Consider the following 17,995-nt stretch of genomic DNA (forward strand, 5'->3'; position numbering starts at 1 on the left):
TTAATGAATACCTCTAAGTAATGGCAAAGGACCTTTGACAGGAACCTAAAATGACAGTTTCCTGTTGCTCCAGTGCTCTATATACTGTCAGTGTGCAGATCAACAACACGAATGATAAATGTAAACTGTCATGGAAGGGTATGAGGACATGATAAAGTGGACAAATAAAATTAATAAAGAAGCTCACCAGAGAAGGTTGTTTGATCGTTGATGGAGGGCCGAAAATAAACATAAGTCAAGATTGGAAGATTGGAAACCAGTTGATGGCTTTTATTTTCCGGGTTACAAGAACAAGATCACTATTCTTCCAATAGCCTCGAAGTAATGCCTCGTATATGATACGAACTACTCTTTCGTTCTAGTATGGTTGTTGTGTTTTTCTGCATACGTGGTATAAATTATACGTAACAAGTTGAGGAAGTACGAGATTGATCCTTCTCAAGTATAAAAACGACAAACCCCTATTTTTCCTCGAGTATGGTTATAACTATTACATTCGTGCACATTAAAATTCCTATCGAGCGTCAGTGATTTTTACCTATAACTGTAATGTGTAACAGGTGAGGTCATGGCAGGAAGACTTTCATACACCCAAATCCCAACGACAGCTGACGACGACACAAATGACAACATAAGTCACTACTGCCATCTGTTGGTCAAAAATTATATGGATGAAATAGGCAAAGTTTTGTGCTCACATATAAATACATATACAATAAAAACAGAATAAATGGCTGTAACATTAGAAAATGCAATATTGGATTATATGTTGACCTTGATAACATTAAGTATAAAGATTAATAAAAATATAATAAAAACACACACATACCTCCAGCGATTTTAATCATTCATATGAAGAAAGACTAAAAGCACTTGACCTACCAACATTGAAAGATAGAAGAGAAAGAGGTGATATAATTACAGTATTCAGGTCACTAAAAGGGATATACTACATTGACAGAAGACATCTCGATCTTGATTAGGGATAGGAGGGGTTCAAATACTAGGTCATAATAACAAATTAAGGCAGGCTACGTGTCTAAAGGACGTGAAGAAATGCATTTTCCCATTATATAGGTGCATAAATACATGGGATAGCTTAGAAGGTGATATATCCCAAGCTGTAACAATACATGAACTCAAATCTAGATATGACAATTGGAAATTGGGGATCTAGACAGAACTGTAGATCAATTTGAGGCTGGATATGATAAATTGGAGAGTAGGATATGAGACTGAACGAGCGTAGTTCCAATACTACAAATAGGGAAGTGCGTCATGTGTGTCAAAGCTTTTAGTGAGAGTGATTGGTGTGCAGAAGGGAGGATGCGTCACGTTTACCTTGACCTAGAGAAAGCTTGTAGAACACCATAGTCGACTTATATGGAAATTGGAGCATATTGGAGGACTAAGAGGTAAACTGCTCCAATGGATGATATGTTTTTTGAAGGGAAGATACATGAAGACAGTAGAAAAGGATAATATGGCAAGTTGGAGGGCAGTAGGCTAACCAGTGAAGTTCCGCATCGTTCAGTATTTTCACCAGGAATGTTTCTTATTTTTGTCAATGGCATGATGGAAGGGACAACAAGCTATGCTGACGTGTTTGTTGATTATGCAAAAATCATGAGAAGAGTGAAAAACGAGCCGGACTGTAGACTACTGCAAAAAGATCTAGATACTATTTTTGCCTAGAACCAAGAATGGTAAATGAATCTCAGTACCACAAAATGCAAAAGACAAGGAATTGGCAATAGCTGTAAAAGACCATCTTTAAACTTCTTTGGGAAATGAACCTATTACAAAAGCAAAAGAGGAGAAATATTTGGGAGTGTTGATAAAAATCATCCTGTCACCTGACATCAGCGGGATTGTGGGAAAGGCACACGGACTGTGTTAGGCTGTTTGAGGCAAACTCTGATGGAGAGAATGTTGGTTTTATTTAGCAATGAATTTGGGCGCCAATGTTATGTGGCTCGCTTCTAAGGGCGACAAAAAAGATGAGGGGACGAGACGGCGAGGGAGGTGACCACTGCGTGTGTATAAATTCGTGTCCTAATGCGATCTGCTTGCGGGGGAAAGGGGGGGGGAGGTGAGATGAGAAAGCAAGGAGCCTGCGAGCTAGGGACACAGTTTGATGTTCAGAGGCGATCTAAATCTTCGGGGTTCGTCTGGTCTTTATATACACGGACAGGTCATGACCCGTACTCCTAATTGGCGTGAGGCCAAGTGTGATCCGTGGGAAGTCAGAGGCAAAACGTTCTTACGCTGCTGACTTACGAAGACGGAGGGTATGCGTTCCTCAATTAATCTAGTGTTCATCAACACATGGCTGGGTAGTCATCGCTGGCCGATGCCGGTACTGCACGTGTGTTCTTCAAGGAGGCTTTGTCACACCCGTAGGTCTAAAGGAAGCTTTGGGTCGAGTCACGTGGCCAGGGGCACGTAAGGCAAACGGCTGGCCCCACAAGCAATTCCCTTGGGGGCTTCGGGGGTCAAAGGTCGTGGGACAGCCAGAGAAAAGGTGAGAACAGGAGGAGTGATAAGGACCGAGGAGTGAGGACTAGAAGTGAGGGCAACTTTCTAACACACTTTGTGGATGAAGAGGTGATAAAAAAAAACCTGATTCGTCCAAGACTGGAATATACATCAGTGTTGTGGTCCTCACTGAAGGTGGAAGATGTATGCAAGGCCGAGAGAATACATAGGGGAACAACCAAACTAGTTCTCAGCCTGGCAGGTAAACTATATGTGGAAACACAAAAAGCACTGGGTCTGCCAACTTTGACAGATTGTAGAGAAAGAGGTAATATAATTACGTTATTCAGGTCACTGAAGAGGACAGAATACATTAATGGATGAGACCTATTGATGGATAGGAGGGCTTTAATTGGTCGTGAAAACATATTAAGGAAGACTTTATATCTAAAACATGTGAAGAAATGCAGTTTTCCATATAGATGTATAAATACTTGGAATAGCTTAGAAGGTGATATACCCCAAGCTGGAACAATACATGAATCAAAATCTAAATTTGATCAATGAAAATCAAGTCCACTCACATTTTGAGAGGGCGACTGGACCTCACTCTCCTCTCTGGAAGCAAGGCTTGACGTGCCCACTAGATGGTGAACTTCCAGCTCATTAGAGACCGCTTCGCCATCGTCACGGCTTTAGTCGTGGATCTCCACCACCTCGACGTTGGAACACAAACGACCTCCATCGGGACTCCGTCACCATTGTCAAGGCCGCTGCGATACGATCTGTCTCCATGACAAAGCCAGGCTTCAATCGACACGCTGAACGATGGTACTACAGCGACACTGTACGGGAGCAGAATTACCGGGTCAACGTGTTCTGTAGACTTCTGCGACGCCATCCATCCTTCGAGGCAAAAGGCTCTTTTGCGCTCTGCCACCAGGCACGCGCAATAGGTCATACGCAGGGTCAGGGAAGAAAATTGGTTAGAATGGTGAACCACTTTCTCTGTCAAACCCACCACTAGCACCCTCTGGAAGAAACTGCGGCTGGTAACAGGTGCAGTCTCCTCCCCCCATCCTCCATACACAATTGGCAGAGCTGGAGGCGCAGCATCTGGGGATATATCTTCCACTCTCCAACTCCCACTCCCGGTCTACGCTACACCTACTCGGTCAAGGTAGAGAAGACGTGATCCACACTGCTATGGCACAAGTTCCCCCGACGGACTGTCCCTTCACACTCGAGGAGTTCCATCAGACTTGTAAGAAGAGAAAAGATATTGCTCTAAGTAGTGACGGTTTCTTAATCCTTCTTGAGGCAACTGGGGCCAGCTGGGAGAGCTGGCAGCCCTGACACTCGTCAATGCTTCTTCGAAGGTGGAATGACTACCTGTGGAGAAAGGCGGATGTGGTGCCGATTCCCAAGGCCAAGGAATTATAACTACAGGCCCATCTCCTTCACGTCCTGCATCTGCAAGACCGCTGAACAGATGGACCTCAGTCGCCTCCTATGGTGGATGGAACCCTTCCATCACATTATGTACGGTTTTATAAAGGGAGTGGCAACACCCGTCTGTGTGACAACCCTTCTTGGCCTGGTCGGTAGTTAGCCTGCTATTGTGGTGTTTCTGGGTTTGGTAAAAAAAAAAAAGGGATTAGTGAATGCTTGTACATTCTCTGATCCTTGACTACCAAGGAGATCCAAGGCAGACTCCTATCCTAGGTTGCAGATTACCTCACGGACATGATGGAGCGAGTGCGCATCCAGGGACACCTATCCTCATATCACAGGATGGAAAATGGGACCCTGCAGGGGAGAACCTGGTTCTCCTCCAACTCGGGGTAGATGTTCGCCTCCTCTGCTATGCGGATGATCTCGCGCTGGTGGTCACTGGGGACGGTTCCCTCCTTCCAAGGTGTCAGAGGGAACTCAATCGCCTCTCCCAGGAATGCAAACTGCTTGGACTGAAAATCTGGATGGCCAAGACGCGTTTAATGACGCGGATACACCCGCCCCCACTTACTCTTCAGGAAGACAAACTCACCAAGGTGCCCATCTATCAATATTTGGGAATCTGGATCAACTGCAGGCTCTCCTTCGCTCTGGAAATCAGGTACCTCCGTGAAGCCAAGAAGACGAGAAGAAATCTCTTCATATCCATGACAAGGCCTCGGCCGGGTGCCGGGCACAAGGTCCTCCGGCCATTTTATGTATGTATATATATATATATATATATATATATATATATATATATATATATATATATATATATATATATATATATATATACATACATACATATACCAAGGGCTTTTTTTCCCCCTTACAAGGAAGCTAGCCAAAGTCAAAAGGCATAATTCCACTCCCACTAATTTCATCCCCACATACTCTACTCCCATTCACCACCCCTCCCTCCCTCTTTTCTTGGCTCCTCCTTGATAATCATCCCTGCATCTCGCCCATTGACTTGGGTCAGAAGCAATGCAGCAAGACACAGCGCATCCACAGCAAGGTCGCTTCATTTAATCGGCGACTCCCATCCCCTCCGTCCCCCCATGCAGAAAAAGAGAGGACGGGGAGAAACACCTTTCGGGCTGCATCGAAATATCATTCATACATAATCACTCCCTAACTCCCATCTCCCACACACTTCCTGCCATGCATCACAGCATCACACATATACAACAATTCTCCACTCACCCCTATCTTCTGTCTTCTCCCGTCCTTCCTCAACAGACATTCCCCTCTTTCCCAATACCCCTTTTATCCCATCCATCCGTCTTATCCTAGGTCGTCATCTCCTGTTCACTCCACCCACCTCTTCCTTCCACTCTTCTTTTACTGGTATTTCTTCACTCATTATTCCCATGTGTCCAAACCACCCTAATACTCTTCCATTAACCATATCTCCTAACTCCTTCTCCACCCCCGTTCTCCTCCTCACCTCCTCGTTTCTCACTCAATCCAGTCTAGTAACCCCTACCATACTTCTCAGACATTTCATATCGAAAACATTTAAACTCCTCTCATGTGTTCCATATTTCTGCCCCATACAGTGCTGTCGGCACAAACACTCCTTCATACAATTTCCTAATAGCACCCATTCCGAAATGACTAACTCTCATTACACTTTTCAGTCTCCCAAGGCATTTACTTGCTTCTCTCAATCTACATTCTACCTCTACCTCCACTCCTCCCTTTCTCGTCACATGCGCCCCCAAGTATGTAAAGCTGTCCACTTCTTCCAGCCTCTCTCCCGTAATACTCACTTCCAATTTGTTGCCCTCCTCTCCCCTTGTACATCTCATCACCTTACTTTTACCCACATTTATCTTCAACTTCCTTCTTTTGCACACCTTCTCAAACTCCGTCACTAATTCATTTTACCAATTTTCCTCATTTATCACTGTCATTTTCATAGCGCCTCCCACACAACCACCCTTCCCTCCCTATCCTCCTTCACACTTAACAACTCCCTAAAATGATCCGTCCATCTTCCTCTAATATATATATTATATATATAAATATATATATATATATATATATTTATATATATATATATATATATATATATATATACATGCATACATATGTATACATACACATATGTATATATACACGAAGGCGAGGGAAAGAAAGGGTGGCTATACTAGTAAGTGAAGAGATAGGTAAACGTATGGAGTGGAAGGAGGTTTATTCAAGGTTAATGTGGATGAAGGTGAAACTGGGAAGGGATACGTGGATTTTTGTAAGTGCATATGGACCTAGTAGTGAGAAGAGTGTAGAGGAAATAGATTTTTTTTTATAGATTTAAATTGGTGTATAGAGGGTTTAGGGTAAAAGGTCAATGTATTGATAATGAGAGACCTTAATGCTAGGGTAGGAAATGAACCAATAGTGTGGAGTTCCAGGAAAAAACGTAGTGGAGAGTTAATGGTGAAGATGTGTCTAGAAAGAGAGCTGATAATTTGCAAATACATTGTTTAGGAAGAAAGTCAAGCATATGTAAACATGGGAGAGGGTGGTGGATGGAAAGGTGAAAATAGGGCTTTCATGGACTATATAGTGGTAACCAGGTGAATAGTAGGAAGAGTTAAGAATGTACATGTGCTAAGGGGAGAGAGTGGGGAAATATCAGATCATTTTTGGGTAGAAGGTAAGTTGAGAGTGGAGGGTAGATGGAGAAAGAGGAAAAGTACAGAAGGTAGGGAGGTGCCTAAAGTAAACTGCTTAAATTGTCAAGAAAAGGAGGCGTACAAGAAGAAGCTGAGAGAGGAGTGGGAGAGAGTGAAGGATAGAGTAGAACTAGGAGTGGAGGAGGAATGGGAATGGTTCAAGGAGAAAGTCACACGGTGTGCAAAGATGGTGTGTGGAACAAGGAGGATGGGAGGAAATAGAAGGAAGGATAGTGAGTGATGGGATAAGGAAGTAAAGAAGGTTATAGAAGAGAAGAAACCAGCATTTACAGATTGAATACAAAATAGGATGAGAGGTACAAAGAAAAGAAAAGAGAAGTAAAGCATATTATAAAGAAAGCAAAGAGGAGAACAGATGTGAAACGGGTAAGTGTATGGCAGAATTTTTTAAAGTAATAAAATGATGTTTTGGAAAGAAATTAAGAAAGGAAGAGGAGGCAAATCAAGTAGAGAAGAAAAGGTAAAAGGTGCAGATGGAGAGATGATAATGGGAGAGACGGCAGTAAGAGGAAGATGGGCAGAGTAGTTTAGAGAGTTGCTAGATGTAAAGGAGGATAGGGAAGGAAAGGTAGTTGCAGTGGGAAGCGCAAATAAAATGACAGTGACGAGTGGGGAAAATGAAGGAGAGATGAAGTGAAGGCAATTGATGATAAGAGTAGGTAAGGCACCTCGGTTGGATGGGTGTCAAAAAGGAGGTACAGTGATGGTGGAGTGGCTGGTAAGGTTATTTGATGTTTGTTTAAGAGAGGATAGAGTGTCAGAGGACTGGAGGAGTGCCTGTATAGTTCCACTTTACAAGGGAAAAGGGGACAAGTATGAGTGTAGTAGTTTCAGAGGGATCAGTTTTTGTTAAGTGTAGTTAGGAAGGCTTACGGGAGTGTTTTGATTGAGAGGATTAGGAGAAGCACAGAGGGAATAATTGGTGAGGAACGGTGTGGGTTTGGGACAGGTAGGGGTTGCGTAGATCAATTTTTGTGGTAAGACAGATATATGAGAAAGCTCTAGGAAAAGGTAAGGATGTTTTTTGGGCGTTTATGGATCTGGAAAAGGCTTATGACAGGGTAAAGAGGAAGGGACTGTGGAAGGTATTGAAGATATATGGGATAGGAGGAAAGCTGTTAAGAGCAGTCAAGAGTTTTTACAAAAGTAGTAGAGCTTGAATCAGAAATGGAGAGAGTGAGTGGTTTGAGGTAAAGGTGGGACTTCCTCAGGGATGTGTTATGTCTCCTTGGCTATTCAAATTATACATGGATGGGGTGGTGCGAGAAGTAAAAGCAAGGATTATGGGTCGGGGATTGGAGATGGTTAATAAAAATGGAGAAAAGTGGGAGATAAACCAGTTGTTGTTTGCTGACGACACTGCACTTGTGGTAGAATCGGAGGAGGGATTGAGGAGGTTAGTGACAGAGTTTGGGAAGGTGTGCGAAAGAAGGAAGTTGAAGATAAATGTGGGTAAAAGTAAGGTGATGAGATGTACAAGGGGAGAGGAGGGCAGCAGACTGGAAGTGAGTATTGAGGGAGAGAGACTGGAGGAAGTGGATAGTTTTAGATACCTGGGTGCGAATGTGGCGAGAAAGGGAGGAGTGGTGGTGAAGGTAGAATGTAGATTGAGAGAAGCAAGTAAATGACTTGGGGGATTAAAAGGTATAATGAGAAATATACATTTGGGAATGGATGCTAAGAGGAGATTGTATGAAGGAGTGATTGTGCCGACAGCACTACATGGGGTAGAAACATGGAACATAAGAGAGGACGAGAGGAGGAGTTTGAATGTGTTTGAATTGAGGTGCCTGAGAAGTATGATAAGTGTTACTAGGCTGGATAGAGTGAGAAACGAGGAGGCGAGGAGGAGGACGGGGCTGGAAAGAGAGCTGGGAGATAGGGTGAATGAGTGAGTATTGGGATGGTTTGGACACATGGAAAGAATGAGTGAAGAAAGACTAGTAAAAGAGGTTTGGAAGGCAGTTGTGGAAGAAGTGAACATGAGGGGGCGGGAAGGGTAAGATGGATGGATGGGATAAAAGGGTAATTGTGAATGAGGGAAATGTCTGTTGAGGAAGGACGGAAGAAGACAGACGATAGGGGTGAATGGAGAATGGTTGTGTATGGATGATGCTGTGATGTATGAAAGGGACTGGGTGGGGGATGGAGGGCTGAGAGAGTATGTGTGAAAAATAATCTAAGGAGACGGAGAGGAGGGAGTCACCGATTTAATGAAGCGGCCTTGCTGTGGATATGCTGTGTCTTGCGACACTGCTTCTGACCCTGATCGAGGAGTGAGCGAGATGCAGGGATGACTGTCATCCAGGAGGAGCCAAGATAAGAGGGAGTGAGTGGTTGAATGAGAGTGGAATATGTAGGTATGGAATGGGTGGGAGTGGATTTTATGTCTTTGTTTTTTGGGCTACCTCCTTTGGACCTTTGTAAGCAGGAAAAAACGTTTATTAAATGTATATGTGTATAAATATGTATACGTGTATATATATATATATATATATATATATATATATATAGATATATATATATATATATATAAGTGTGTATACATGTCTTACTTATAATATTAATTTTTCCTATGTATTTTTTTCTGCTTTAGAAATCTTCTTGTCCAATGTTTGGTACAACATTCAAAGTGCAATGACAGACGACGTTGAAGTGATGTTATCGTTGTAGTATTTTTTTCAGTCAAGGAATACAAATTCTCGCCTATTGTAAGATGTAAGTACACGTTTCGTTGTTTTTACGTTTATCAAATTTATTACTTTTTAAATGCATTGACGTGTATTTCCTACGGGTACATGAAATAATACCTATGTAATTCATTCCATTTATGATTTTTCTTAAATTATTATTATTTAATCACCAGCTTCTTTAATTGGTTATTACTAGAAGAGCGATCACTTTTGCTACGGCATTTAATGTCAAAGTAATTTTTGCAATTATGTTAGTTATTCACAAAAAAACAGAAATAGTATTAGTATATACAGTACATATGAATATATCATATGTGCTGCAATTTCATTTTGTCAGTATTTCCAGTATATAAGACAGATATGATTTATTCATCATTTCCGTTATGCCGAGAAAGTTGGAATTGTTTGATTCTTTGTAAAGAGATATCATATGAAAGGTGAACAACAAAATTTGTCTTTTGTATAAAAAAGTTTCAAACAAGGCCCTACTGAACAAGTTTATGGTAAAAGATTGTAATAAATAGATTGTATTTTGATTTTCCCTTCATCAGACTTACACCTGTATAAAATCAATTAATCCATTGCTACTGGTTGCTCTTAGAGACCTACAATCCAGAAGTAGCCAACATTAATCATTGGATTGTGACATGTCCTAACATGTCATTCAAGAAGGATACATGCTCCTATTAGATTATTAGGATGGGGGGAGAGTAGGGTAGAGAAGACGTAGGGGTTCATTATCTTAGTGTGATGGTTGTATCTAAAGAAATTTTAATATGTGGCCTGGCTTATTCTGTGTTGGTACTTATTTAAGGCTGGGTGGTTGTCTGTATATAATTGTGTCAATGTGATTCTTGCCTGTCAGGGGAGTGATGTTGGTTTCACCTGGTTAGCTACCCCCAAATACAGTCCACTATCATGACTCTATTCATGAGTCTGTCCATTGGAGGACTGAGGTAAACTATTTAAATAGATCACAGATTTTCTGAACAGCAGGTACATGAGGACAATAATAAAGGATAAGGCATTAGGACAGAACAGTGACCAATGGAGTTCCAAAAGGTTCAGTGCTAGTACCTATAATATACCCTATGTTAATGACATGATGGAAGGTACAACAGGCTATGTTAACATGTTTGCACATGGTGCAAAGATAATGAGAGATGTGATGAATGAGGAAGACTATCAGTTGTTGCAAAATGAGGGGAAATATGAGTGTATTAGCTTTAGAGAAATCATTCTATTTAGTAGCCTATAGTTAAAAAGGCTTATTGGAGGATGTTAATGAGAACATAAGGAGGTAGACAGGAATAACTAGAGAAGAACAGTGTAATCAATGAAAAAAAATCATTGTAAGGCAGATAGTGCTTGCAAAATGATTTTAGCAAAAGTTAAGAATGTCCTTTTGGCTTTTATGGATATGGAGAAGGTATATGACATGGTTTACATGAAGCCTTTTTGAGATGAGTTCCAAATATATGAGATAGGGGGTAAGGCTGATGAAGATAGTCAAAAGTTTTTACATAAGTGGAAGAGCTTGTGTTAGGGTGGGATGTAGAAAGAGTGGCTTAAAGTGAAGTTTGGGCTGCACACATGGGTGGATTAGTACAGGAGGTGCATGGAAGGGTGATGGATGGTAGTTTCAAAATGGTAAGTGAGAGTGGAGGGAAGTGGGAGGTGAGCCAGTTGTTGTTTGGAGATGTAACTTTAATTGCTACTAGGTCAAAGAAGGGTCTGAGGAGGATAATGATAGTGTTGGGAGTGTATATGAGAAGAGCATGCTGAAAGTAAATGTGGGTTAAAGTAAGGTTATGTACACAGATGTACAAGGGGAGAAGGTGGCAGTACATTTAGAGATAGTCTCAAAGGAAAGAGGAATTGAAGGGATTTACCTATTTTTGGTTTTATGTAGTAGGGACTGGAGGAATGTGGGTGGAAGTAAACTAGAGTGAGGGAAAGGAATTATATAATGAATTGGTGGGGGTAAACCAGCTTCAGCTGTCAGGCCCTGGTGTGGAGGAGTTGAGGTTTGCTGCATTGCTTCTGACTTGGGTAGTGGGTTGGGGGTATGGATGATGCTTCACTTGAAGCTAAGATGAAAGGGAAAACAAATGTTTGTGGGGCGGGTGAAGGGTGAGTGCATGGCTTGGTTGGTTACCTCTTACAAGAGGGAAAGGTCTTTTTGTTATTTGTATGTAAGTTGCTACCACATACCATGTCTTGCTGCATTGCTACATTGGGTTGGGGGACAGGAATGATCCTTCGTCTACAAGGACCTAAGGTGAAATGGACAACAGTTGTGTATGGTATAGATGAAGGGTGACTGTATGCCTTCATTGAGCTACATTCCCTTATAAGAGGAGAGTGCATTTTGGTTTTTATATATATGTTCCACCTTGCTCCACTGGAAGTATAAAAATACCCTAGTTTTTGTGATTGTTTGCTTTATAGGAATGAAATGATGAAGTATGATGTTTAGAATTATTTTTGGACATGATTTTATATGAATATAAAACTTGAAATTTACTTAGGTGTTTTACTAATGGAGTATTGTTATTTCAGATGAACTCTACTTTTAATGATTCCTTTTGGTCTGGAGATATCTTAGAAAACCTCAACGTCATTGAAGCTAATTACCAAAGCAAGAAAACTGGAAGCATAATCAAGAAGCATAATAAAAGGTTACAGGAACTTAGTTTTAAGGCACCAAGTAAAACAATAAGAAATGATAAGAAAGATGTAAAATCAAGAGAGGGTCCAAACACACTTTTTCCTAGAAGTCCAAAGAATCTAAAGAAAAATGAAGACAAGGTCACGTCTGAAATTAAACAAAAAGATCCAACACCGTTGGATAAGAAAGCATTGTTGAAGTTAGAAAATACCAAGAATACTTCAGTCAGGACTAAAACCAATGTGTCTATTCCTGATATTGGAACTGATACACTGAATGACTTTAACTTTGATGGAGAGCATTCAGTATGTGAATTAAAGGAAAACCATTCAGCTCTTTTTGGAAATGAAAAAAAGAGAAATGTCAGCAAAATTGGCAGTCAACCTAAAAAGGAGAGGGGCAGTAATGGTAGAAAGCCTCAAACTGTAAAGAAGCCTGTTGTGCAATGTAAAGAAATGAAAAATTCACAGAGTAGTCCTACTTTGAGGAGATCATCAAGATTGAAGAGCAGCACATCAGGGTCTGCAAGCCAATGTAGAAAACATGACACTGACGAGAAAAATTCTGAAAATGTATTGGAGGAAAAGACGGAAGACAAGCATAATGAAAATATCATGGGAATGAAAGAAACCATTCAGCTTTCAAATACCCCTGAAAGTGCAAGTAAGAAAAATAGTGAAAATCAAGAATGTGGTCTAGTACAGGCTAATAAACTTGAATTCACACCATCCATTGCAAGAAATCAAAAACAGAAATGGAAACAACAACAAAATTCTTGTGATGATGAAATTATCTACAAAGAAAATAGGTTGAGGACAGATGGAGGTATTGAACATCACTCAGAAAAATCTCAAGGAAATGTGGCCATTGAGGCACTTCCTAGGCAGGTAAACAGTGCAGGAATAATGCCAAGGAATGCAGAGGATGAAAGCAATATCAGTCTCAATGACTCTCTTAAGGATAGCAGCTTTTTATCAAATGACTCACTCACTCACAAACAAGCAAATAATTCACTGGAAGGCAGTGATCCAACTAAACCTGTAAAGACACGTTCACGAAGGGCGCTTAAAAGGCGTAAACTTTTAGCTGAGAGTCCTGGGGGAACCATCCTTAAGTCTCCACTAGATACCACTGGAAATACAACAGTTCTGTCTTCACAAACCAAATTACAGCTTGGCTCATGGGGCCTTCCTGATGCTATATTAAAGGTAAGAACTGTATATAATATTGATATGTCACTTAATAGGCTTGTGTATCAGTGTATTATATGTGAGAGAGTAGGTATTTGATTTGTATAATTTACATAAGATTGTTTAGGACAATGAATACAAGGGAGCTTTTATACTGTGTATGTATATATATATATAATATATATATATATATATATATACAGGTAAACGTCGACTTACGATGGCCGCGACTTACGATTGTTCGACTTTACGATGACGACGACGACGACGACGATATGATAATTTAACCCCTTCCATACGGTGCCGCACACGTAGGCGTCATGAGGAGCAAGTGGATACGCGACGCTGCCATATCGGCGTCTTGATTATATTTATTGTAGTCGCCCCTGTGTTTTTACATTCTCTGAAATGTGCCCTGAATCCCATTCTCTGTGGTTTTCAAAATTCGCGGATGAAAGAGAGAACGATCGATATAAGCGGTGACTATATTTTATGATGCGAGTATTATTACGTCACGTCGTACGGCTGGCATTGGCTGCTGCCCGCGAGATTTAAGTTCCGTACTGAAAATACATATTATAGTGTTTGAATATGGTAAAAAGGATAAAAATAATTAAATAAACTACTGTACATGTTTAATAGGCTATATTCAGTATCTCTGGTGGTTAATATACAGGTAGGCTAGGTACAGTGACCACGGAACAGAGTGATACACAAATTGGGGATCGACTTACGATGAAATCGTCTTACGATGGCTCTATCGAAACCTAATGCCATCGTAAGTCGACGTTTACCTGTATATATATATATATATATATATACATATATATATATGTATGTATGTATATATATGTACATACACACACTGGGGTCGTGCAATTTGACAGTCAACATTTTGACAACTCACATATTTGACCTCGATAAATTCTTACCCCTAAACCTTAATTGAACACCTAAACTCAGAAATTTTACATTCAAACTGCACAAAAACTCCCACAAATTTCTCAGTTTTCTGCTAAATTGGAGATGATTTACATTTTGATACATCACTTTTTTATGCCTAAAAAAACCCCCTAACCCTGTTGAATTGTGAGACCCCAGTGTGTGTGTGTGTGTGTGTGTGTATATATATATATATATATATATACATGTATATATATATATATATATATATATATATATATATATATATATATACACACACACACACACACACACTTCAACGAATGGACGGCTTAGAAGACGTTCTGAAGAAAAGTGAAGTCTGTGGATCCCAACGCAAAGAGAAGTGCCTAGTGTTTTTGCAGGGTGGGGGGGAAATTGCTCGTGGAGTAGTGGGAACGTAGGGAAAGAGGAAAAGGGGAGGGATTACTGAGGGAAATGGAAGGAAATGAGGAGGGAGTAGACTTTGACCAGCCAGACAAGCGGAAGGTAAACAAAAGACTTAGCGAGGATCAAATGTCTAATAAAAATGTAAAGATTAGAAGTATAGAGAGGAGCAATACAGAAGAAAGTGACGAGAATATGTTCCAGGGATTTAAAGAGGGTGGGGGGGACACAACCCCCCCCCCCCGACTGATAAGACTAGAGGAGAGAGTTGATAAGGTGATCGAGGACTTGGAGCGTAAGTTAGGTAACGTAGACTCCATTTTTCAAAGAATTGAAAGGTTGGAACAACTAGAGAAGGCTAACAGAAACTTAACTGAAGAAATAGAGGACCTAAAAAGACAGTTAGGAAATGTAAAGGAGGAGAATGAGAAATTGAAGAAGAATAGTAATGAAAACAGAGAGAAACTAGCTACAGAAGCTAAAAATTGGAGAATAACTCAAGAAGGGAATAAGGTTTCATTCACTGACATAGTCAAACAGCAATTGAAAGAACATAATGAAGACTCAGTTATTAAAGTGATGAGACAGAAGGAGAATATAGTAAGAGAATTAGCTGACAAAAAGAAATGTATAATTATATTAGGAATGGAAGAGAAACATAACCCAGATAGAACTGCAAGAATCAAGGAGGAAAATGAAAGAGTAAGCAGTTTATTAAAATTAGTCCAGGAAGATGAACCAGAAATTATAAAGGAAATTGAGGAAAAATTCAGACTCGGAAAATATAGTACAGATAAGACCAGACCAATTAAGATTAAATTCAGGTCACAAACAACAGCAGAGAAAATTCTATCCAAGACAGGGAAACTAGCAACAAATGATCAATATAAAAAGGTATGGATAAAAAGAGAAATGAATAAGGAGGAAAGAGAGGCAGAAAAGCAGAAAAGAATTGAAGCTAAGGCAAAAAACGAGGAAAGAACGGAGTCAGAGAAAGAGAGATTCTATTGGAGAGTAGTGAACATGAAAATAAAGCAGTTCGACATACTAAAGAAAAACATAAGGGAAACAGAGAATACAATGGAAGTGGCAGAAAACTAAGAGTGTCTTACACAAATATAGATGGATTGATAACAGGATTGAATGAACTGAATGATTATTTGAAAGAAAAAGAACCGGACATAATGGGAATTGTAGAAACAAAATTAAAAGGCCCACTACCACCCAACAGTGTAGGACATGATACATACAATTATTGGATTAGAAACAGAGAGAAAAAACAAGGGGGTGGAGTTATGTTCCTGACTAAGAAGGATATAAACGTGAAAGGTGTCATATATGGAAAGAATACAGTAGAGATGATTATGATAGAAGTGGAAGACCGAGATAAGAAGAGCAGAAAATTTGTGATCAATTATGTGCCTCCGAAAACAGCCTCATGGGAGGAGAGTGAACATAAAAGTATGTTAGAGGACACAAAGATAGCATTAACTAAAATAATGGAAGACGGAGGAAGAATAGTTATGATGGGCGACTTTAATTGCAAAGAAATCTGCTGGGAAGAAATGACAGTAAAGAGTGGTGATGACTCATGGGGAAATGCTCTACTTGAGATGATTACTGACCATTCAATGACACAATGGATACAAGAGAACACTAGGTATAGAAATGAAGAAGAACCATCGAGGCTAGACTTAATAATTACATCTGAACCTAGAATAGTGGACAAGATTGAATATAAAACACCAATAGGTAAAAGTGACCACATATTGATTGAACTGGAACTTAATGAAGAAAAATATATGAAAAGAAATGAACAATATAGAAAAGGAAGAATGATGTATGAAAAAACAAACTTTGATAAAATAAGAGAATTCTTCCAACAAGAAAACTGGGAAGAAATATACAAAGAAGAAACAACAGTGGAAGAGAAATGGAATATTTTGACAAAAATTTACAAAAAAGGAGTGGAAAAGTATGTCCCAAGACAAAAACAAGAAAAAGAATATGTAAAATGCTGGTACAACAAAAGTTGTAGGGAGTTAAAGGACAAAAGAGACAAAGCCTGGAACAGATGGAAAAAAGACAGAAGACCTGAAAAATGGAAAATATATACTGGTTATAGAAATGAATATGTACAAAAGTGCAGAGAGGAAAAAAGAAAATATGAAAAAGATGTTATAGAAAAGTGTAAAGATCAACCAAAACTATTCTACAGATTTGTAAACAATAAACTGAAAAACAAACAAGACTTAGAGAAATTAAGACAAGGAGGAGTTGAATACACTGAGGAAATGGAAATGGCAGAAATTATGAACAAACATTTTAAATCAGTGTTTACAAGGGAAAATATACAACCTGAAGAGATTGAGTGGAAGGAAAAAGTCCCCCTATGGAAGAAATAGAAGTAACAAAGAATGAAATATTGACACACTTGGGTAATTTTGATGTCAGAAAATCGCATGGGCCAGATGAAATAGCAAACTGGATTCTGAAAGAATGCAGGAATGAACTGGCAGACAAAATACATAGCATAATAAGCAGTTCCTTAAAAGAAGGAAAAGTTCCAGAAGATTGGAAAAAAGCAAATATAGTACCTATATATAAAGGAGGAAATAAAGAAGAACCTACCAACTATAGACCAGTCTCTCTAACAAGTACAATAGCAAAAATATGTGAAAGAATTATCAAAAGTAGATGGGTAAAATACTTGGAAAAAAACAACGTACTAAATCCAAGGCAATTTGGATTCAGACAAGGACGATCATGCGTCACCAATTTAATATGTTTCTATTCAAGGCTAATAGATATAATACAAGAAAGAGATGGATGGGCTGATTGTGCATTTCTAGACCTAAAAAAAGCTTTTGACAAAGTACCACATAAGAAGTTGCTTAAGAAATTAGAATATGAAGGAGGAATACAAGGTAAATTGCTAAATTGGATGGAAGACTTTTTGCAAGAAAGAAAAATGAGAGTAGTGATAAAGAGATCAGCACTCAAAATGGAATGAAGTAATAAGCGGTGTCCCGCAGGGAACAGTTCTGGCCCCAATAATGTTTGCTATATATATTAATGATATGGATGAAGGAATTGAAAGCTATATGAGCTTCTTTGCAGATGATGCAAAATTACTGAAAAGAGTGAAAACTGAAGAAGATTGTGAATCACTACAGAGAGATCTAAATAAAGTACAAGAATGGAGTAGGAAGTGGGAGATGGAGTTCAATACAAAAAAGTGTAGTATAATGGAATTTGGAAAAAGCAAAAACAGAATAACAGGATCATATAATTTGGGAAAAGAAGGAATAAAAAAAGTAGAAAATGAGAAGGACCTGGGAGTCATTGTTATGAATAATATGTCACCTGAGAAACATATAAATAAGATTTTTGGAGAAACTTATAATTTAATAAGAACAATCAAAGTGGCATTTA

The 17,995-nt window shown here is 39.4% G+C and overlaps 2 protein-coding genes across 10 annotated transcripts in view; one reads left to right on the plus strand and one right to left on the minus strand.

The window, feature by feature from the left end:
• The window catches only part of LOC143039240 (uncharacterized), a 33,268-nt gene extending 32,610 nt beyond the window's left edge, over window positions 1-658 (minus strand). For 3 of the 9 annotated variants that reach the window (XM_076209140.1, XM_076209133.1, XM_076209112.1), the window contains exon 1: window positions 188-532. The gene's annotated coding sequence lies outside the window, so the exon portion shown is untranslated. The other 6 variants (XM_076209121.1, XM_076209128.1, XM_076209115.1 and 3 more) reach the window with 6 other exon arrangements.
• An 8,643-nt stretch (window positions 659-9,301) lies between these two features.
• The window catches only part of PolQ (DNA polymerase theta), a 48,962-nt gene continuing 40,268 nt past the window's right edge, over window positions 9,302-17,995 (plus strand). Inside the window, exons 1-2 of the mRNA XM_076209147.1 lie at window positions 9,302-9,395; window positions 11,933-13,249. Coding sequence (XP_076065262.1) covers window positions 11,933-13,249 — 1,317 coding nt within the window. The 5' untranslated portion in view covers window positions 9,302-9,395. The remainder of the gene's footprint in view (window positions 9,396-11,932; window positions 13,250-17,995) is intronic.

This window comes from Oratosquilla oratoria, chromosome 2, assembly GCF_046742065.1.
Source record: "Oratosquilla oratoria isolate Oo_2021 chromosome 2, ASM4674206v1, whole genome shotgun sequence".
Lineage (NCBI taxonomy): Eukaryota > Metazoa > Arthropoda > Malacostraca > Stomatopoda > Squillidae > Oratosquilla > Oratosquilla oratoria.